Source organism: Carassius auratus, chromosome 13, assembly GCF_003368295.1.
Source record: "Carassius auratus strain Wakin chromosome 13, ASM336829v1, whole genome shotgun sequence".
NCBI classification, from domain to species: Eukaryota; Metazoa; Chordata; class Actinopteri; order Cypriniformes; family Cyprinidae; genus Carassius; species Carassius auratus.
The window spans coordinates 2,512,052-2,535,008 of record NC_039255.1 but is presented as its reverse complement, the minus strand read 5'-3'; the positions used below and the strand labels follow the sequence as shown (position 1 = coordinate 2,535,008).

Here is a 22,957-nt window from a genome sequence, read left to right as displayed (position 1 = left end):
ATCACCTTTTATCAATTTAACACATCCTTGCTGATCAAAATAAATTTCATATATTTTATATATATATAATTTTTTTTTTTTTTTTTCAGTTCAGGAGTTCGTAGCGAGATCGCGAATCATTTGCTTCAATTTGGGGATCGCGAATCATTTGAATAAGTTCGGGAGTTCGTAGCGGGTTCGCGAATCATTTGAGTCAATTTGGGGATCGCGAATCATTTGAATCAGTTCGGGAGTTCGTAGCGGGATCGCGAATCATTTGAATAAGTTCGGGATTTCGTAGCGGGATCGCGAATCATCTGAGTCAATTTGGGGGTCGCGAATCATTTGAATCAGTTCAGGAGTTCGTAGCGGGATCGCGAATCATTTGCTTCAATTTGGGGATCGCGAATCATTTGAGTCAGTTCAGGAGTTCATAGCGGGTTCGCGAATCATTTGAGTCAATTTGAGGATCGCGAATTATTTGAATCAGTTCGGGAGTTCGTAGCGGGATCGCGAATCATTTGAATGAGTTCGGGAAATCGGAGCGGTTTCGCGAATCATTTCAGTCAATTTGAGGATCGCGAATCATTTGAATCAGTTCAGGAGTTCGTAATGGGATCGCTAATCATTTGAGTCAGTTTGGGAATCGCCAATCAATTTAAGCAGTTCGGGAGTTCGTAGCGGGATCGCGAATCATTTGAGTCACCTATGACCTGACACCAGTTTGGGAGATGGAGCGGATCGCGAATCATTTGAGTCAGTTTGGGGTTCGCAAATCATAGCTGTATATGCAGGCATTTTTAACTAATTTAGTAGCTAGGCTAGTTATAATTACGTTTTCCACGCTTGTTTAGGTGTGAAATCTGGACTCCTATTTTTTGTTTTAATGATGTGCCTTTTAACAGTATCAAGTATATTCAAAAACTTAACAAATCGTGCCTAAAAAGTGCATGCATCTAGGCTAATGTAATGGTTCTATATAGAACCCCAATGATCCCTTTCTTCTAACAGTTTGTTGTCATATATATATATATATATATAAAATTCTGACCCAAACATTTGAACAGTAGTTTTTTTTTTTTTTTTTATTCAAAGAATCCTGAGAAAAGTATTACAGTTTCCAAAAAAAATAAAATATGAAGCAGCAAAACTTTTTCCAATGTTGATAAATCATCATATTAGATTGATTTCTGAAGATCATGTGACACTGGAGTAATGATGCTGAAAATACAGATGCGCATCACATAAATAAATTACATTTTAAAGTACACTCTAAAAATGGCTGGGTTAAAAATAACCCAATTGGCAACCCAGCACTGGGTAAATATTGGACAGAACACGTGCTGGGTTAAAGTAACCCAGCATGCTGGTTTACACATTTTAACCCAGCATGCTGGGTTATTTAGAAAACCCAAGTTAGAGTCATTTTTACCATTTGTGGGTTTGCATTTTTATGATTCTGGGTTATTCTTGCTGGGTTATTCTCATAATTTCACTTTTGCTTAATAAAGCAATCATGGAATAATAAATAATGAAGAATACAGGTTATTTAGACTGTTAAAAAATGTTTTTAATGCCATCTGATATTCAAAAATGTGTACCAATGACAAACAACATGGAATTTTCCCTTTTTTGGTTCCCAGCAAATGCAAAAAAAATAAAATAAAATAAAAATCACAGAATTACAGTTGAAATAAGAAAATTATTTCTAAATGACCTGTCTAGCTGTTTAACTATTACATTTTGACATGTTTAGCTATTTAAATACACAGTGAAATGACACTGACAATTAACATTCTTTAAATTTAAATGTAAAATAATTTAAAGATGTCCTTAAATTTATATCAAGTATATAAAGACTCATATGTAGGTAGATGTGCACTGCTTAGTGTAGTTCAACATATATAGTTCACCCAAAAATGAAAATTCAAAGATCTACTGTACACCTGAGAACAGTGTACTTTGCTTTAGAGCCTGTCAACGGAAGGACAATTTTCAAAAGGAATTGCAAATTATGTTTTCAATTGCGTTTTCCACGTGACAAATTGTGACAAAATCCAAACACAATTGCAAATCTTGAACAAAAACACTTTCAGAAACAACGAACAAAAAATACCTTTTCAGTTTTCATGAATGCACAGTGACTTCCAAATTTCAAATGGAAAAGCAAAGTCAGTTTGTAGCTGTATTTTCCATTTATTATGAGTAATAAGCCTCTCATATTGATCAAATACTGCATCATAGCAGCTTTACAGTATTGAATAGGAAAATAGTGTGTAATAATGCAAAGGGACAACAGTCAACACTCAGTTTTCAGTTAAAGTCAGTTCATCATTGATTCAGTGATGTATCGTCCCTCTGTGCGATCAAGTCGATGATATGGCTTGATATTAATTGTCCCCAACTAAGGAAAACCAAGGAACCGAAACTCCATCGGTGACAGAATGGAGAAAAAAACCTTGGGAGAAACCAGGCTCAGTTGGGGGTCAGTTCTCCTCTGATCAGACGAAACCAGTAGTTCAATTCCAGGCTGCAGCAAAGTCAGATTGTGCAGAAGAATCATCTGTTTCCTGTGGTCTTGTCCTGGTGGTCCTCTGAGACAAGGTCTTTACAGGGGATCTGTATCTGGGCTCTAGTTGTCCTGGTCTCTGGTGTCTTTCAGGGATGTAGAGGTCCTTTCTAGGTGCTGATCCACCATCTGGTCTGGATACGTACTGGATCCGGGTGACTGCAGTGACCCTCTGATCTGGATACAGACTGGATCTGGTGGCCACAGTGACCTCGGAATAAGAGAGAAACAGACTAATGTTAGCATAGATGCAACATAAGAACAAGTACATGAGGTGTTACTAATTACCATGTCTGTTTTTTCACTGTGTTGCACGTTACCTGCCAAAACTCAAAGGGAATCGCAATTACTTTAGCAATTTACTTTAGCCTCACATGGAAAACTGTCAATTTTTGCCAGAGGTGGGACCATACTATGGAGCCAAATGCTTTGAACAATGGAGGTTAAGGCACTACTAAAGGCATCTGCCGCTCCGAGAGATGCGTGTTAAAGAACAGACAGTGCAACCCGAATCTCCTTATATTCTTGGCATCTCACACAATAAATAATTTTGTCATTTTTACCCCAAATGCAACTACTATCCCCTGCTAACAGTTAGAGCCACATGGTACTATTGGTCAATATTCACCATTAACCAAATGCTTTTCACCTGAGGAATAAAATATAGGGTATGATGCAAATAGGTAAATAAGAGTACGGGCATCAGAGTGCAAACAGTGAGAGATTTGGGGTAAAAACTACAGAATATATCCCAATGAAAACATGCCCCATAGTATAGTCCCACGCTTGACACAAATTGACAGCTTTCTGTGTAAAGCATCTGTAATTTAAATGCTTTTCAATTGCATTCGGACTATGTCACAATGTATGCGTCCACATGTGGAAAAATGCAATTAAATATACAATTTGCAATTTATTTGGAAAATAGTCCAGGATATCCTTACCTGTCCATTGATTATGATCAATTCCTGAGAGATCTGCTGGCATTTTTAAATCGCCATGACAATTGGATGGGGTTTTGTGGACTCTGCTCGGTTAAGGAATTCCATGTTTGTTCCAACCTTTAAAATAAAGTAAAAAAAAAAAAAAAAAAAAAAAATTGTTATATCTAAGCAGAATATGATATAGTGATTGGCTGAAAGGTGTGCTTTCAAACTGTCTAATCAATGGGATGTTCCAGTTATTATAAAGCACAGTTTTATGTTAATATGCTGGCTATATCAAACACACACAGTAACTGGCACAGTGAGGGAGATCACACTGAATGCGCGCACACAGACATTTCTATGATAAGTCACGCAGGTACGGGGTTACCCCGCAGCTTTAAAACAGTCCATATATAAACACTTACAGATGTACCAAAGTGATAAGGACAAGTCAAAAACACGAGCTGGAAAATTGGAATAATATGATGTTTACGCTGCTAAATTAGGTACATTCTGAACACAAAGTTAGCTTTAACTATAGCACGAAATACAAATATATGTGCGTTTAAGTTACGTGAGGGTTAACGTTAGTTGATTATAACAGACAAGCAATTATGTAAAATGTATAATAAACACGAACTTACCGTTAGACGCATAAGACTGCACTCGACGAGTTATTCTCTCACAAATGTATCCATGTGCTTTTCTGACAGGAAAAAACACATTTTGAATTATAATTTGTATGTAAAAAGACTTTATAAACCACAAAAGCATCAAAACACCTCACTAACGCGTCCTAAGTCAATCGCTGTGCGTGCGCCACTTTGAAATGCCCTGAGACGTCGATTCTTTTCCGGGAAATTTGTTCGAGAATTTCTGAACCGGTTTATTTGAACTGCATCGTCGGTTCTTTTAGACCTGCAGTCCGACTATATTGTACGTAATTTATATGATTTACATGTCGATATGGACAACTGCAGGCGTTTACATTAGAGCAGAAAGTCGTATTCACTTTTTGAACTCATTTGACTCACTTAAATGTTAAATTCGCTTTTCAGTGTCAGAAACGACTTTTTCCTCTATTTTCACAGGTATTCGCATATTTCAGCCATCCGTCACTGTCTGAAACTTAATAAAACTATTAATCTGTCGTCTCACGATTATGCGAGTCACGTAACGTAGGTTGGCCGTTTGAGGTAACGTACAGTTCATCATTTAACGTAAATAATGTTGGCCTGTAGACGTTTAACAGTAGCCTATTGTTGCCGCAAAAAAAGTTATACTTCTGCCAATTTAAAATAATTATTAATGAAAACATTAAATAAACTTACCTTAAAACAGTTGAAAGCCGTGGCTTTGCCCCGTTGTTCTTCCAAAATGACAGTTGGGGAGCGATTTAAACATCTTCAAGGCGCGTTAAATAACCCAGCGCTGGCCTGAAACAACCCAGCGACGCAACCCAGCAGGTTTAACCCAACACGTGGTAAATTGAAACTACCCAAAAGTGTTTAAAAAGAAATAAAATAACCCAACAAAATGACCCAACAGACTCAACCCAGCATTTTGGGTTAAAAAATAACCCAGCCGTTTTTAGAGTGTATATATTACAATAGAAAACAGCTATTTTTAATTGAAATAATAAATCAAAATTGAAACTTTTTCTGTATTTTTGGGATTATAGAATTTGGACTCCAGATGATGACATGAAACTGAAATGATCTGTGACACTGGAGGCACGTGTCGTCAAAATTGTTTCTGACGAGCTCGAAGCGGTCATCCCTCCATTGCGTTCACTAAAAGCATGCAGAAACAGATGAATGATTCCGAGGTCATTTCTTCAGCTCTGGAAGACTTTACAGAGGATAGAAACAAGGAGCCTGACCATCATTACTCTTTTTAGTTTTGTTGGATTTCTCAACACCATGTGGAGAGAAACAATGATGAATACCAGCACAAATTAGGAGCTCGCTGCTAATGTTTCCATGTTTGAGGTCAATCTGGATGCAGTGACGTAAATATGAAACAAACCACATTACAGCATATGAGTTTGGCTCTATAAACTCATTTCATGCCAACAGCGCGCTTTTAAACCAATATCCAAGAATCTGACAAAAATCTACAAAACCTTAATTAAAACATTGATATTTTTAATATGGCAGGACACAACAGACCAAAAATAGATAAATAAAAAGCACTTTTTCATGCAATTGTCAATTTGGGCTATTGTGCTTTCATTACGTTTCAGACGAGTGCAAAGAAAACATCCAAAATACACATTTAAGTGTTTATGTTTGTGTCTGTAGATTTAGGTTCAAATAAATCATCTTTTAAAGGCCGTTTTCTCAAAATAAGCTTTTTACATCAGCAGCTGCATATACCAAACTTTAGTTTTATATCGATCTATATTCTAAAGGATCTCATAGAGGGGTTTGTACATATCATTCACTTGACTGTATGCATCTCATTCGTTGATAAATATAAACAAAATCAATTACAATACAGGCCGTTTTCTCAACAACAGAAAAACATTTGTATTTAAGACTTTTTTTCTATTCCATTGACAATTTATTCCGATCTACATTATATTTATTTGATTTTATAATCAAGTTTTATTATGTTTTTTTACTGCCCGTTTACAGTATTTTTAGATTTATGGAATGAAAAAAAAAAAGAACTAAAATTCCAAAACTTTAAAAATAAAATACGTAAACATTCTGAAGTTTTTTTTTCCGATGCTCAGATTTTTAAACAATCAACATCTTTTAGTGAGATTTTAAACCCCACTCACCTGTAGTGTCTTGCCATAAGAGGTTGCTATATGTCATCTCACAAACACATTTGCATCCTGTTGTAATGTTTTATTGTTCATGAATGTTTCAGTGCAATAATTTTCCCGTATTGGAATACGACAAATAACAGAGCAGGCTTGTAAAGGTCAGGTGAACATGATTAGTGTCAAGTGCTCACTGCGTCTGCACGATGATGACGACGACACTCAGGCAGCCAATAGGAGTTGAGCAGTCGAGGCGCTTGGCTTTCTGGGAAACGTAGTCCAATTAAGTTTCCTGTTATTGTTGACGATTACGTCAAATTTGTGCCTTTTGCGTTTAATCGGGATATTCAAAAGCTTATATAAAGGTTTTTGAACATTTATTGTAAATATTTATATTTAAAATATTTTTCTCAAAGTCACTTAATTCGCTGAGATTATTTTTTTTTTTCGTAATGTTATCTGAACACTGATGTTCTGGTTTAATTTTTAATGGTATGATTAATGTGCAAAAAAAAAAAGTTCTGAACGAATTTTTGTTAATCTATCGTAAACCACTTTTACTTTAACTTACTTTTTTACTATGTGTCAAAAAAAAAAAAAAGTTTTACACGGTCAGAAATATATTGTGTGCATAATGTATCATCATTTTAAATCACACAAAAAGCATGTGCAATACTCTGTTTTACCACTAGGTGTCTCCCGTCACCACACAATTTAACTTCGTGATTGTAACTGAAACTTTTTCAAAAGTTTGTTATTGTCAGAGAACACATAAAATCAAGCACATCATTCTTACAAAGCAAGCACCCTAGATATCGAATGCAGACAGTTTTAAAATGTTTATTAATTTATACAACTGCACAGATCTACACATTCAGACTTCTAAAAGAGAAAAGTGCAGAAAAGCACCAACAAATCCATACATTTAGGCATCGATTCCATTACAAGGTATCTCAAAGTTCTAATATTTAAATAGGGTAATCAGTCCATGCAAGTTATGTTTTTATAATCATATATTATTATTAATAATAATCATAATATCATGTAAAAGATCATTTACATTTTGGAGTTTATTTGTACCGTAATTCTGTAGAAATCAGCAGGACTCCATTCGCCTGTGAAACCAACAGACCCTCATTCTCTCTGAACACAAGGAGCATCAGCGCGATTATAAAAGTCAATATCAAGCGTTTAGGACACAATATCATTCTGAACACCCACCTGCATACACACTCTTCGCTTGCTCTGAATTTAAAGGCGATCTCGTGCAACATTAGCATTTTTAAATAAACCTCTGTGCACTTTTTGAGGTGGATCTCCAGATATAAAATCAAAAAGACCCCAGTCCACCGTGGCACACTTTAAAGGGGCTTTAATAAAAGACCACACAAGCAACAGCTCAATCAGGAGCTGCGCAATAACTATAATAACACTTGGTTTCATATAAATTAGCAAAGGCTAAACTAAAATGACAGCGATATAAAGAAAAACATTTGACATTGTGCTTTTTTTGTTGCTGTTTTTAGTTTGAATAGGAAAGAGCCTGTGAAATAACAGTTTAGAGGACACGCCATAGTCACAGTACTTGGCACTCAGAAACCACCTCTGTACACACACACACACACACACACACACACACATGGGCTCTCCGTTGGGCTTTTCAGTCAAAGGCCTTGCTGTTTAAATCAGGACCAGAACAGAACAGCTCCGAAACGATTGTGGAGCGAGTCAGTGTTAGTAAGGCCGTTCAGAAAGTGTGAAGAAATCCTCATCATCAGCGGGATGTGAGTTTAGGAAACAATCTGCCTGTTTGCATGTGGGAAGAGGTTTACACTGAATAAAAAAAACTATTTAAATCGAACTCAGACCCAATTCAATGGTGCTGTGTGTCATTTCTTTTACATTAGCTGATGTAGTCCACCCTCAGATCATCCGAGATCAGGATGAGTTTGTTTCTTCGTCAGATTTGGAGAAATGTAGCATTGCATCACTTGCTCTGCAGTGGATGGGTGCCGTCAGAATGAGAGTCTCACAAGTAATCCACAGCACTCCAGTCCATCAGTGAACATCTGGAGAAGACAAAAGATGAAACACATCCAGCATTAAGATGTTTTTAACTCAAACACATAGAGTCTATAAACCATAATAACACTTCCTCCAGTGAAAAAGTGCATCTGCTGTTGTCTCTCACATCAAAATCCAGACACATATTTGTTTAGAGCTGTTTAAACAGTGCAGATTTCTCTCTTGATTCAGACCAGAACACTTTTTCACTGGAGGAAGTGTTATTCTGGATTATAGACTCTATGTATTTAGTTAAAAACATCTTAATGCTGGATGTGTTTCATCTTTTGTCTTCTCCAGATGTTCACTGATGGACTGGAGTGCTGTGGATTATTGTGATGTTTTTATCAGACTCTCATTCTGACGGCACCCATTCACTGCAGAGCAAATGATGCAATGCTACATTTCTCCAAATCTGACGAAGAAACAAACTCTTCTACATCTTTGAATAAATTACAGGGATATGTATGAACTTTTTCTTTGAAATACCCATTTAACGCGTAGAGTCACGTATAAGTGAGCTGTTTCTGGGTTGATTTCAGTGAAAGGTCGAACACTGTGACTTTCCCGTTCGGGAAACCTGTTTGAATTGTGAAATGACACACTTCAGCTTCGATTATTGTGAAATATCTAAATATCTTTATGATAAAGAGGAAAATAATGTGGCCTCACAGATGGGGCAGAAAACACATCTGTACGGTGGAGACCTCGTACATTAATATCTCCGGTCTGAAGGGGTTTCTGCGAGGAAATGTTGTATTTTATCACAATGTAATTTGGAAACTGGTTGAGATTTGATTTCATATAAGCAGATTAGAAATATCTCAAATATCACCATACCAGAAAATGGGGAGAGATTGGAAATATACAAACACAAATGCTTTACAGATACACTACAAGTCAAATATTTAGACACATCTGCTCATTCTGTATTCTGACTTTCATTTTCATTTATTTGATCAGAAACACAGTAAAATATTCTGAAATATTATTAGAATTTAAAATAACAGTTTTCTATTTGAATACATTTTAAAAGGTAATTTATTCCTGTGATGCAAAGCTGAATTTTCAGCAGCCATTGAAGGAGAAGTTAAATTTAATTAATCTAAATTCAGATCAAAGTCAAAAGTTTGAATGCATCTATTCAATCTTTATTATAACTAATATTCAAAAACAGAAAATAGTCATGCAACCTATGAAATACAACAAAGGGGATTGTGGGAATGATTTAGAGATCAAAATATGCAACAAATTAATTATATCTTATATTTGAGCTGTTTCTCTCTTGCTTTGGAAAATTAACAATCAAATTAAAAATGGATGCATAGATAACTACTGTTACACTGACTTCTGTTGTTTTTGTCCCGAGTTTAAAGTAAAAAACTAAATTCTCTTAATAATGCATGTTTGTTTGAAGCCTCGCTCAAGTGTGTCCAAACATTTGACCAGTGATGCGTATCAAATATAGCACAAGTTTATACAAAACAGTTACAAAACAGCCACCTGTTCCTCTGTGGCACGAGAAATGAACACTAAAAACTCTCATCCCAGAAGCAGTGAGAAAGGCTGTTCTCTAATTACGAAGCAATAACAAACCTATTTAACGAGACATGAGACGCTCTGATTGGGTTGCCAGTTAATTGACCCCTGACCCCCCAGAGGCGTCCAGGAGGGATCGGACCGTCAACAGCCGCTCAAACACAGCTCAACGGCGGCAGCCAGAGACGAGGACACAGACCCTTCGCTCCCCGGCCCAAACTCAGAGGATGGTGCAGAAGAACTTCTTCTCCCTGAAGGGGTTCTCTGAGGCCGGGACGGGCACGATGAGCGGGTCCTCTCGTATATGAGCGTCACAGTACGCCATCAGGTCTGCCGCGGCCTTGGACACCTGAGGACAGAGTGAGGGCTTTAGACTAGGCACAGATCTGGAGACAAGTCTCTTCTGCTCACCAAGGCTGCATTTGATTAATTAAAGATACAGTAAAAACACTGAAATATTTTTACAGTTACAAAATAACTGACATCTATTGTAATATACATCCAAAAGTAATTTATTTCTGTGATGCACAGCTGTATTTTCAGCATCATTCCTCCAGTCGTCAGTGTCACATGATCTTCAGAAATCATGAAAATATGATGATTTACTGCTCAAGAAACATTAATTATTATTATCAGTGTTGAATACAGTTGTACTGCTTCATATTTTTGTGGAAATATTAATAAAAAGTTAAAAAAGAACAGCATATTAAAGTATTTTGTAACATCTAACTTTGGATAAAATGTGTCCTTGCTGAGTAAATTAAGATTTTTTCATTTTTCTTTTAATTTAAATTTTTGTATGGTAGTGTGTCATGATTTGCAAAAAAAAAAAAAAGAAATTATATATATATATATAATTATTATTATTATTATTATTATTATATATATATTTATTTATTTATTTTTCATAAAAAAATTGTATTATTTCTGAATAATCATGTGACACTGTAGACTGGAGTAATGATGCTGACAATTAAATTACAATTTTATGTTCAAACAGGAAACAGTTATTTTAAATGGTAATAATATTCCACAATATCACAGTTTTTACTGTATTTTTTATCAAATAAATGAGAGCGAGAGGTTTCTAAATCATTTGTTATGATCTTAATGTTTTCCACTTTTAGTATCATAGATAAACTCCAAAACAAAACAACCATAATAATAATTATTATGATAAAAACAATATTTTCCCATTGCAATGCTTTGTCTCATCCAGGACACTGTAGTTCAGCGAACAGATGTGAACATTATCTGCTCAGCTCTAGCATCTCTGTTCTGATAAACTGATCAGAGATCAGTGGAGTCCACAGACACTGGCTCATGGTTTTACAGGGTTAGCTGACTGCTGTACAAAAATATCTAGTCTAGGCAAAGACATTTAAAAAAAATGAAGTGAAAGAGGAGGATTTTAGTCGGCAAATGTCACGCTGAATAAACACACAAAAACATGACATTTATCACAGTCCATTATGTTCACTGCTATTTCTAGGCCTTTGTACAATTCTGGCCTAAATCAGTCAGAGCGAAGCACACAAGAGAAAAATATAAACTATTCATTTCTTATTCATTTGTGCATTATTCACTACCGGTTTGCCTAATATATATATGTGTGTGTGTGTGTGTGTGTGTGTGTGGCCCTTATTGTATTAGTCAAAATTATACATTTTTCTTTTATGCCAAAAATCATTAGGATATTAAGATCATGTTCCATGAAGATATCAAGTACATTTCCTACAGTAAATATATCAAAACATCATTTTTGATTAATAATATGCATGGCTAAGAACTTCATTTGAACACATTTAAAGATGATTTTCTCAATATTTCGATTTTTTTGCACCCTCAGATTCCAGATTTTACAAATAGTTGTATCTCAGACAAACATTGTCCTCCTAACGAACCAGACATTAATGGAGAGAAGATTTATTCAGCTTCAGATGATGCATACATCCCGATGTCTGGAGATTGGTTTTGTGATCCACTCTGTGTCAATTTTCCACAAGTTTCAATGTAAGCATCATTAATGACCCCCTGTGTTTAATTAAAAAAATTATAATAATTTGATTAGTGAAATGAAATGATGATTAAATAAAAATGAGAATGATTAGTAATTTTCTACAAGCCTACAAAACTCTTCTTATTTATTAGAGGTACAGTATTGCATTTGTAGATTATGTTTAATAGTTAACACTTTGAATAAACATTTGCAATTAGTTTTTAAAAGCTATCATTACATTCTTGAGGACTTAATGCTTACATTTCGGATCAGGAGCTCTTGTGCTTCTACTTAAAATAAATAAATAAATAAATAAATAAGAATTAGGAACACCTTCTGATTGATGAGAGAAATTAACCTTCCCAGTATGAGGCTATATTTAACTCTTTAAAGTGCAAAATTGACCTTTGTAATGCCTTTTTTTTTTTACTTTAATGAAAACTTAAATGTATATGTCATCTTTTGGGTCAAAATTTTTATTTATAAACTTTTATCAAATAATTTACATTTTAAAAACAAAAAATGTCAATAAAAATAATAAGATACAATCAGGACAACAGAAGAACACAAATTAAAAAATATTTACAGACTGTGTAACAAGAAATTTAAATTCATAACAGCAATGTTATGAGATGAATGTTTGAAATATAAAGTTTTGAATATAGAAATATTAAAGGATTTAAATAACTAAATTTAGGGCTATACGTTAAAAAAAATAATTGAAACCACCAGTAGGTGGCAGCAGATCACTGTCTTTGACACTGAATCATTCATTCATTCAATCGATTCGTTCACAACTGAATCGCAAACCAGTTCAGACCTGTTTGACTGACACAAGGAATCGATTCAAAAGAGTGAATCTTGAATCAGTAGTTCTGATTATGAACAGCTGATAGAAAAAATTATTAGGTCAGTATAAGATCATTCATCAGTAATACAAGAATAATGTGAGCAATACAAGTCATATTTGATATTACTTAAAATAATATTTTTAATACAAGTAAGTCTAGTGACGCCACTAACGATAAGACTCTTTGACCTGACAGGAACCTATAACTTGGTGAACAAATGATGCAGTCAGTGGCGTATCTTTTATGAATAGCTCATATTGTGTTGCTTGTCAGAGGAGCAGGAGTGCATGGGTCCAGGAAAGAGTCTGAGAGAGAGAGAGAGAGAGAGAGAGACAGAGACAGAGAGAGAGAGAGAGAGAGAGAGAGAGAGAGAGAGAGACGCAGCCGTCGGATGGGAATCATGAGCTTCAGCGGTGTGTGTGTGTGATGCTCACAGCCAGATGGTACAAGTGACACAAACATACAAACATCACGCTGAACACACACACTACATTTCCATCTTCACACACTTACATCAAAGAACCTAAATATACCACGGTATTACTATGTTTATTATATGCACCATCATAATTCCTCCAAATACACTGGAGTACCAGAGAGATAGAATCATAGATAGATAGACAGACATCACTATTAAAAATAAGTTTTCTATTTGAATATATTTTAAAATATATAAAACATGAACTTCCCACGAGCAATACTTTTGTTACTGTTTATTAATCGTTGTTTATCTTAGTTAATAAAAACACAGCTGTTCATTGTTTGGTAATGTTACTTCACAGTGCATTACTGTGCAACTTTTGATGAAGGCTATAGCCTAAATGTTGAAATTAACAATGTTGTAGAAGTGCAGTTCAGTAATAGTAAATGTTAAATAATGTAGTCAAATAGTTTAATAAATAGAACATTATTGTTAAGTGTTACAGATTTTTTTTTTTTTTTACACCAATTCAGACGTCTCGTGAGTTCAGTATATGACAGGTCAGTTGTTTAAACCCTTCATTAAACTGAATCGGTTCAAATGAATCATTAGTTCGCGAATCAGACGTGTAATTATCTCAGCAGTTTAGGATATCGCTCTCTCTCTCTCTTTCTCTAAATTACATTTTACAGCATATTCACATAGAAACTGTTATTTTAGATTGTAATAATATAAAACATTTTTTACAGTATTTTTAATCAGATAAATGCAGCCTTCACGAGCAGAAGAGACCTTTCATTTGTTCCTGTATGTGTCACATGGAGCCCTAATGGACTCCTCCAGTATTCACATGAGCGGCGCTCGGGCCGCTGGGAGTCTGTAATTACAGCACACGCCGCACTAATTAGCACAGATCACATTCCACTGTGATTGAGAAATTAATGAACGCAATCAAACCGAGCACTCTGATGAGCTCGTCCACACAGAAACATCTTCATTTGATTTAGAGAACACCTCTTTCTCTTCAACTTTCATTCCCACAATCCCATTTAATCCTGCACTTCCTGCTCTGTGATAAAACAACCTTTGTGTGTCTGAGTGAGACATGGAGCACATGAGACGTCTCACAGCAGTCAGATGATCAGAACGTTTCTACGGATTACTGTGAGAAGAATCAGAAGTAACTCCATTTACATTATTAATACATTTCTCTGATCTTATTGTGAATGATTCATCAATGCAAGTTAAAGGGTTAGTTCACCCAATAATCATAATTATGTCATTAATAACTCACCCTCATGTCGTTCCAAACCCGTAAGATCTCCGTTTATCTTCTGAACACAGTTTAAAGAGGGGGTGAAATGCTGGTTTTCACTCAATATCCTGTTAATCTTGATTACCTATAGAGTAGTACTGCATCCTTCATATCTCCAAAAAGTCTTTAGTTTTATTATATTTATAAGAGGAAGATAGTCTGTACCGATTTTTCCCTGAAAAACACGAGCGGCTGGAGGCGTGACGTGTGGGCGGAGCTAAAGAATCACGAGCGCCAGTAGGCTTTTGCGTTGAGAGCGTCTGGAAGCTGTGACATTACGTGAGGACAAAACCAACCAAAACAAACCATGTCTTACAGTCAGATTCAGCATATATTTATGATCCAGAATCAGATCCCGAGGCTGAAACTGAACGAGAGCAGCAGCAGCAACGACTCGCTCCGAGCGGGGCTCGAACCCGGGTCTCCGATGGGAGGCGGACGCACTAACAAGGAGGCAGAGATATTTGAAGCAGTTTTACTCACCGCCTGCGGTTCCAACACACGATCGTGACCCTTTTTCCTTGGGATTGCATCATCCTTAAGAAATAAACGATGTGCAAATCCGGCGTCAAACCGGGCCTTGTTTGAAAATAAACTCCATCCACTGGTCCCTTAATGCTGTTTCTCTTTTGCTAATCTGTGCAGGGTTGTCTTGCTCTGGCAACCAAAAACACACTTCTTTTGTGACATTTGGCGTCGCTCTCGCTCTGATCAGTGAAGTCTGTTGTGCTCTCAGTGCTCTGCTATACGGGAGCGCGCGCTCTTCCGGCAGAAGTGCCTCAGGACCCATATAAGGAAATTCCGCTCCATCTAACGTCACACAGAGCCATACTCGAAAAAAACTTTCCGAAACTTGTGACAAACCGGAAGGAGTATTTTTGGAACAGAAATACTCCTTCAAACGTACAACTTAATTTTTGAAACTTTGTCCATGTTTAGCATGGGAATCCAACTCTTTAACAGTGTAAAAAACTCAGTATGCATGAAATAGCATTTCACCCCCCCTTTAAAATATTTTAGATTTAGTCCGAGAGCTCTCAGTCCCTCCATTGAAGCTGTGTGTACGGTCTACTGTCCATGTCCAGAAAGGTTAGAAAAACATCATCAAAGTAGTCCATGTGACATCAGAATATTTTGAAGCATCGAAAATACATTTTGGTCCAAAAATTCAGCATCGTCTTCTCTTCCGTGTCTGTTGTGAGCGTGAACGACATGAGGGTGATTTATTAATGACATAATTTTCATTTTTGGGTGAACTAACCCTTTAACTTAAAAGTTAATTAACAAAACAAATTTAATGTATTTTAGATATAATCAATTATTTAGAAATGTTATATGCATGTTCACTATATGCACAAATATACATATATACACTTGCATGAATGAAAGACTATGCAAATTACTTATTAAATGTGTATCAGTATTCTTTTGATTTTCATTTTTTGGTTTCATTTTAATTTTAGTCATTTTACATTTTAGAAAGTTTTTTTTCTATATATATATATTTTTTTTTTTTTTTTTTTTTGGATTGTTATTTTAGGACATCAAGTTAAAAATATATTTTTCATAATTATTTCAAATATTTAAATAAAATAAAATGTGAATATTTAATGTTTAAATAATTTTTTTTTTAAAAGGTTTTAGTTATATATATATATATATATAATGTGTCAATAAAGAATCAGTCTACCTATGGATTGCTTCCCAAAATATTTCCCAGATGTTCAAAGCAGAGGTCATATCTGATGTCAGTCAGAAAATATCTGCCATCTGCAGGAGGACGCTGAAGCAGACAGACGAGAAACCTCTGCAGAATAGTCCACATCCATCCGAACGCACAGCTGAGCCCGTGCTCCTTCGTCTCTCGTCCCTGGGGTTTACAGGCTGAACACTCAGTCAGACCGCACACAACTACAGCTAACAGCACATTACACTCACTTAGTCTTCTGGAAACATTAGAGCAGATAACGAACCTAATTCTCCTAATGCTGCGGTCGTCACACGTCATACATGATGGCATATGAAGTATGATTTACAGTAAACAGGCCATTGATTTAATACAAACCTCCACCGTAAATATAATTGTTTTAGAAGGTTAATAAAGAGACACTAGATGGGTTAAAATAGTTGACTTGTCAACCTCTGATTCAACCAATCACGTGAGTTTGGGGGCGGGACTAAGTGGACACATGAAACATGAAGTGTTTATACTTCCCTAGTCAGAGGTACTCTTAAGTGAACCAGGATATTCAGAAATGTGTTTTAATGCATCTTGTTGTAACATGCACTGATTCATTTATTAATTAATTATTTAATGCTAGATCGGCATCAAAGGCTATATTCATGGCAAACTGAAGAGTAAACTGCTCCATGCAAAAGAAAACCATAACTTGTGATAAAAAAATCAATGGCTGATGTTGACATTTTTACATGAGTTTGAGAAGTTAAAAAGACCTTTATCCTGTCCATGCAGGCCTCCATCTTCAGCTGCTCCACAGCTTTCCGGGCCTGAGAGATGCTGGCCGTGCTGTTATTAGCCATTCCGTCCTTCATGATTGAGTCCTGCACACAGAACACACACCAGAAGAGCTGCTGAGAGTCTGAGAGCTCAGGAGACCAGCATGCACCTGCTTCTGTGGTATTACAGCACATACAGAATCAGACCTGACACCAACACACCATACTCCCAGTGTACTTTGGTGTATCAAGTAAATACTGTACCACACTGTATATGAAGACTGTGATCGTTCAGTACCATGGTATGTATATATCAAAGTACTAAAAGTCAAATACAGTAATAAATAAATTCCAAACTCCTGACTCATTTCATAGAGGACGAGGAGGTTAAAAGATACTATTGTAACATTTTACCATAGTACTACTACAGTACTTTACTGTAACTAAGTCTCCATGTGACAGTATTTATGTAAAGCCATGAAATCATGACTGATGCATGCACACACACACACACACACACACACACACTATTAAAAATGTTGTGGTCAGTAAGATTTTTTTTTTATGCAAGAATTGAAATTATTCAACTCCTTTGACCTCCAGGGCATTTTGCTGAAGTGAACAACATTTGATAAAACAATTCAACAGAGGCATCAGTAAAGTATTAGAGAAAGTTTGTTCATACACTTCTGAGTGATTCTGAGAATTGACCACTGATGAATCATGATGACTCGAAACATTTATGTTCAAAATTATTCATGATTAAAATCTTTTATTCTTTAAAATCACCATGAAACGCTGTCTGTAAGTGTTTCGAAGCTTCTGTCACCTCTCTACTACAGTCTTGACCCATTCCACACCTGATAAAGCTTGCAGATCACTGATAATCTTTGGTTGTCACATTGCCACTGCTTTCTTCAAATTCATCCAGATATTTGAAATGATAATTAAGCCTGGAGACTGAACAGATCACTCAAGAACATTCTGTGACTGATCTCTGAACCGAGCAGAAGTAGATTTGGATGTGTACTCTGGGATGACTGTCCTGCAGGAAAGTCCAGTGATCATCAGCTTCAGTCTTTGCAACAAAGGAATCACAATTCTTGTCAAAATGGTGTGGTACCTCAAAGAATCCATGATGTCCTTCATACAGTCATGATTTCCACTTCCTTCTACAGTAAAGAAAGCCCATAACAGGATTGATCCACCTCTGAGTTTGAGGATGGAGATGGTGTTCTTCTGCTTATGAGCTTGGCCTGTTTTGCAGCAGACACCGCTGATCCATGGGTCCAAAAAGATCCAGTTTGGTCACATCACTCCTTATAACATTCCTCCAGAGCTCCACAGGTCCACACAAATTAATTTGAGCAAGTTCAAGTTTGCTTATTGTTCTTCTTAATCAAGAGTGGTATTCATCCAGATGTCTCAACATAAAAGCAATACTTGTCTAGTGATCTTCTTACACACTGCTTTGAAATGGTTTTCCTCCTTTCATCGGGTCATCTTACAAGTCTTTGGCTGTACATTGCCGGTTTTTCTCAGTTGCTCTGATTAAACATTTTATGATATTGTGCTTTTTCTTCAACACCCTCAAAGGTTTTCTGGTAAAACACACTTTAAGCTAAGAAATAAGGCTGAGAGCTGTGTCTCTAGGAACTTTCAATGTCTTGGAAATCTTCATATAGCCTTAGTCTTTTTAAATTAATACAATATTTCTTCTCTTTAGCTTTTGTGAGATCTCTGTTGACATTTTTTTGTTTCTAAAGGCTTAATTGTGTTTTGAGACGGTTTTATTCCCCACCATGCAAATAAGTGATTTAAAAACAGCAATGTTGACTAATTATGACATAGCAGTACTATTAAAAAATCTTATAACTCAAAAATATTACATTATATTTTGACAATATCACTTTTAATATGCCAGTGAACTGTTATAGATGCAATTTAAATTTTTATCCTAGATCTTCAGAAAAGCTTGGTTTTGTAAAGTACTGCAGGTTCTGAGGGGTTGAGTAATTTTGAGAGCCGTAGATGCAGTAAAACTTTTTCTTGAGCAGTAAATCATCATATTATTCTGATTTCTGAAGATCATGTGACACTGAAGACTGGAGGAATGATGCTGAAAAAATACAGCGGAGCATCACAGAAATAAATTATATTTTACAGTACATTACATTAAAAGTCTATTATATCAAATAGTAAAAATATTTTGCATTTTTACAGTATTTTTTTTATCACAAATAAACGCAGCCTTGGTGTGCACAAGAGACTTTCGAAAACCTTACACATTCTCACTGATGCAAGTCTATGGATGTGTATATATTCACTATAGAAATGTCTATGACTTGTTATGATTTTATTAATTTCTGTGTATTTTCCAGAACTATAAACCTTGCACAGTGTGTTTTGCACAATTTCTCAAGTCTATGCCAATGCTGTGATATAACGGTTCCTGTAACACCTGTCAAAGAGCAGATCAAACTTCATTCTGATCGGTTTCACACATTAATCTACTTCACACCGCATTAAAAAGTGAGTCTCAGCAGAACATAAGGGTTAAAAAGGCGTTTGAGAAGCTCATGTGCATGCAGCGCCACACCAGTGCTGAAGAAAGGCCACTCGGGTGGATAACATGCTTCAGAATTCAGCATCACCGAAATAAACCAACATTTACCCGAGACCACATTTAAAGCTCATTATTTGTAGGCGACATGTGCATAAAATCTAGAATCATAAAAAAAATTAAATAATAATAAAAAAACACGAGGGTCGTGATTATGATTCCTCCATCCGTTCATTCAAGGCCGTTTCGAGAATGATCACAGAGCTGCTGAAGCTGATCACTGAACGCTTCGCACTTCTGGATCTTCACGATCCTCAGAGCCGAGCGTTTCGATGTAAACGCGCAGTTCCACAGGATGGAATCAAACACCCAAGCTTCCAGCATCACTCCCCAAAAAATCCTGCGGGAGCCATCCATCATCCCGCGTCCCTCCAGACTGGATGTACAGCACGAGTGCGTTTACATTCGACTGTAACACAACCAGCGCATCCGCCCCCCGTGAAGCCGCGTTCGCTTCCGGAACTCTGGAATTGTAACAATGTTGCAAACACGTTCTAATGCAAAAGAAAGGGCACGCGATGGAAGGCAATTAACAGAAATACCTGCTGCTGAAGTCAACACCCACCTGAAGTGTGTCACAGCTCAGACTTCAGTGTGTGGCTCGACTCCACCCGAACGCGACGAGGATAAACCCGCAACACCTCGAACACCGTCACCGTCCGTCCGTTCGCCGCTAAACGTCGAGTGTTTCCTCGCTTTCTGCTCTGGCGCTCGCGTCGGCGTCGGTTCACGGGATGTGAGGGGAACCTCGGTGTGACGCGAGGAGGACGCAGGTGTCGCTGCGCCTTTAAGAAGCCCGACGGACGCGCCGCGGTCAGTATCAGAAGACGCTCGGTGTCCCGCGGAGGACCGTTAGGGCTCGTTTTTGCAGGGACCACCAGAGCCACGTGAGGTTTTCCTGCTTAATGTGACATCACCGGGTCTCCCGGTCACCGAGATGACGTACCCACCTCGCGCCGTGACGTAACACTGTGAAGAGTCACGAATTAAACAAAGACACAAGTGCATTTGGGAACTTGGTTAATAGAATAAAACAAAAAGAAAGTGGTTCTTTAAGGAACTGAAAGATTGTTTGGGAACCAAAAGTGGTATGGCTATGAAATTCCTCTTTCGGATCCAAGAGTGTAGAACTGACTGAACAATATAAAGGTTCTTTATTGGTGCATGGTTCCATCAATCAGGGTTATTGCAGATTTTAGGAAGGTAATGTAACTTTTTTTTTTTTTTTTTTTAGATTTAGTTATGAAAATTGAAGGAATAAAATGAAGGGAACCCAATACGTCATGTTCTCTGAATGCAAAACGAGTTCATGTGTTCAATTTCCAAATCAAATAAATGTATCTCGATTTAAGTGTTTAGATGTTTTATTTTATCGCAGTGCAACATTTAATGCCATGAGTTTCTGCTGTGATTTAATGCCTTAATGGGTGAAAGGTCAAATTAAGACTTTTTAAGATCTTCAGGAAGCGATGAAGAACCTTTAACATCCATCCAAAGGTGCTTCATAGTGGAAAACAGTTCTTTACTCTTAGAAAAAAAAAAAAGATTCTTTTAAGAACTGATGATCACTGGATGGATCTTCTATAGAATATCTATCTTATATAATCTTATATAGAAGGAACAAGTCCAACAAACTGAATCAAAATTTCTTTAATATTTATATTTATATATTATATATAGGTAACATTTTATTACATATTTCATAAATACAAAAAAAAGGAATAAATGTCCCAGCCAGGCCTTGGTGAACATATCATCCTTAGATTACATAAACCATTGCTAATTCAACAGAACAATATGCCTTTCGTGATAATTCTGTCAAACAAATTCACACAATACCACTAACATCAATCTCTTTCTGAGAAAATGCAAACATGACAATACTGTGCAGGATAATTAAGAGATAAATGTGATGCAAGCATGGAAAATAGATTGAAAACGAAACACAAACACATAACCAGGGCTCTTTTTGGGGTTTGCATTGACTGAATAACTTCAGAATTTGAGGGCCGAGGTGATACGTATGGTAGATGTTTCTGGAAACAGTGGTAGTAGTGGGGGAAGAGGTGAAAGCATTCCCTTTCTGGTAAACACTAAAATGTAAGACAAGATAATTCAGTTCGATGTAATGGAAGACTCAAACTAACAGCAAATACAGATCAGAAAACAAACAAACACACACAAAGACCATTCTGGATCATGTTTAGATGGTGGACTTCAAATATTCTCCTCCTCAGTTGAGAGCATCTGAATTTACTGACAGAAAATGTTTGTTTGTTTTAGGGATATAGTGTTGTTTTTGTACAATAAACAGGTTATTTAATTTGTCAGAGGATCCAAGAGGTAGATCTGACTAAACTTTATATTGTATTGCCAATGTTAGATACCACTTAAGTGACCATAACATGCAACACAAAACCAAAACAGAAAAGAAGAAAGTAGCACATTTTTAATGAACTATTATGAATTTGATGTGGTAACTGGGACGTTTGTGTCTGTTAAACAAAGACATGGCAGAAAAACACAGGATAGATACACAGTAAGCAGAGTTAATTATTCATGAGTGACACACGACCACCTCTGACATTCATAAGATCTTCCCAAGGTCATTTTATAATGAAGAACAGGGTTTGTCAATGAGGGATGAAGTTGAAGAAGGCATTGCGTGCACACATTCATTACGCCGCTGCATGTCACTCATGCACGAGTTTCACATGCTGAAAATGTCCTGTTTAAAGCTTGCCGCGTAGATCACAGATTCATCTTCAGCAGGAACGCAGACAGAGGGTAGTGTTCAGATGATTTCAGTCTGGTTTGGCTTTGAAAGCAGGATTTCTATTCTCAGGATGGCGAGACGAGGGACAAAAAGCAGGAAAGGCTTTCAAACGTTCCAGATTGCAGCAGCTTTCAAAATCACAAACTCATGAACCAATACTACAGGAATCATCAGTCAGAAGAGACGAGGAGAAATGATGTGGGAAAGGCCTGCTCTCGCTCTGCCTCACGACCCCCTGCTCTTTATGGTGCGGAAGCTTCAAGTGCCGTCTGTTCCGATGGCGTTCCAGGGGGCGGGATCTGTGATGATCGTGGGCGGGGCTTTGTGCATGCTGGCTCCTCCTCTTCCTGGGTCAGCGGGGTCGCTCTCAGCGTCCGTCCTGTGTGGGTAACGGGTGGCGTGACGCAGGATCAGCCTGCAGCGTAGCTGCTGAGGAACGAGTAAAACATGGGCAGCTTCATGCGCTGCTGGTCTCGCCGGCACCACGCGATCACCGTGCCCTCGCTGTTCGTCGTGTAGAGGTGATGACCATCACATGAGAACGTGAGACTGAGAGAGAATCCAGAAGGAAACGTTATAACCACATGACACTTACACTACCAGTTATTAACATTTAAGTCTCTTCTGCTCACCAAAGCTGCATTTAGTTGATCAAAAATACAGTA

General features: G+C 36.9%; 2 protein-coding genes across 12 annotated transcripts in view; both read right to left on the bottom strand.

Moving 5' to 3' along the window:
- Positions 1-8,684: 8,684 nt before the first annotated feature.
- LOC113112345 (guanine nucleotide-binding protein G(I)/G(S)/G(O) subunit gamma-4) lies at positions 8,685-20,705 on the bottom strand. Its single transcript, XM_026277814.1, has 3 exons — positions 20,082-20,705; positions 16,891-16,998; positions 8,685-10,199 (listed from the first exon to the last, which is right to left on the bottom strand). The coding sequence occupies exons 2-3, from the start codon at positions 16,987-16,989 to the stop codon at positions 10,071-10,073; spliced, it is 228 nt and encodes a 75-aa protein (XP_026133599.1). The 5' UTR covers positions 16,990-16,998; positions 20,082-20,705; the 3' UTR covers positions 8,685-10,070.
- Positions 20,706-21,596: 891 nt separating this feature from the next.
- The window catches only part of LOC113112320 (lysosomal-trafficking regulator-like), a 68,549-nt gene continuing 67,188 nt past the window's right edge, over positions 21,597-22,957 (bottom strand). For all 11 annotated transcript variants that reach the window (XM_026277773.1, XM_026277779.1, XM_026277778.1 and 8 more), the window contains one exon: positions 21,597-22,841. In XM_026277773.1, coding sequence (XP_026133558.1) covers positions 22,703-22,841 — 139 coding nt within the window. In that variant the 3' untranslated portion in view covers positions 21,597-22,702. The remainder of the gene's footprint in view (positions 22,842-22,957) is intronic.

Bases quoted from the DNA above. Each gene is read 5' to 3' on its own strand.
- LOC113112345 (XM_026277814.1), bottom strand. From the start codon at position 16,989: ATGAAGGACGGAATGGCTAATAACAGCACGGCCAGCATCTCTCAGGCC. The intron at 10,200-16,890 runs GTCTTTTTAACT...CTCTGTCCTCAG, and splicing joins CCTGCATGGACAGGATAAAG to GTGTCCAAGGCCGCGGCAGA.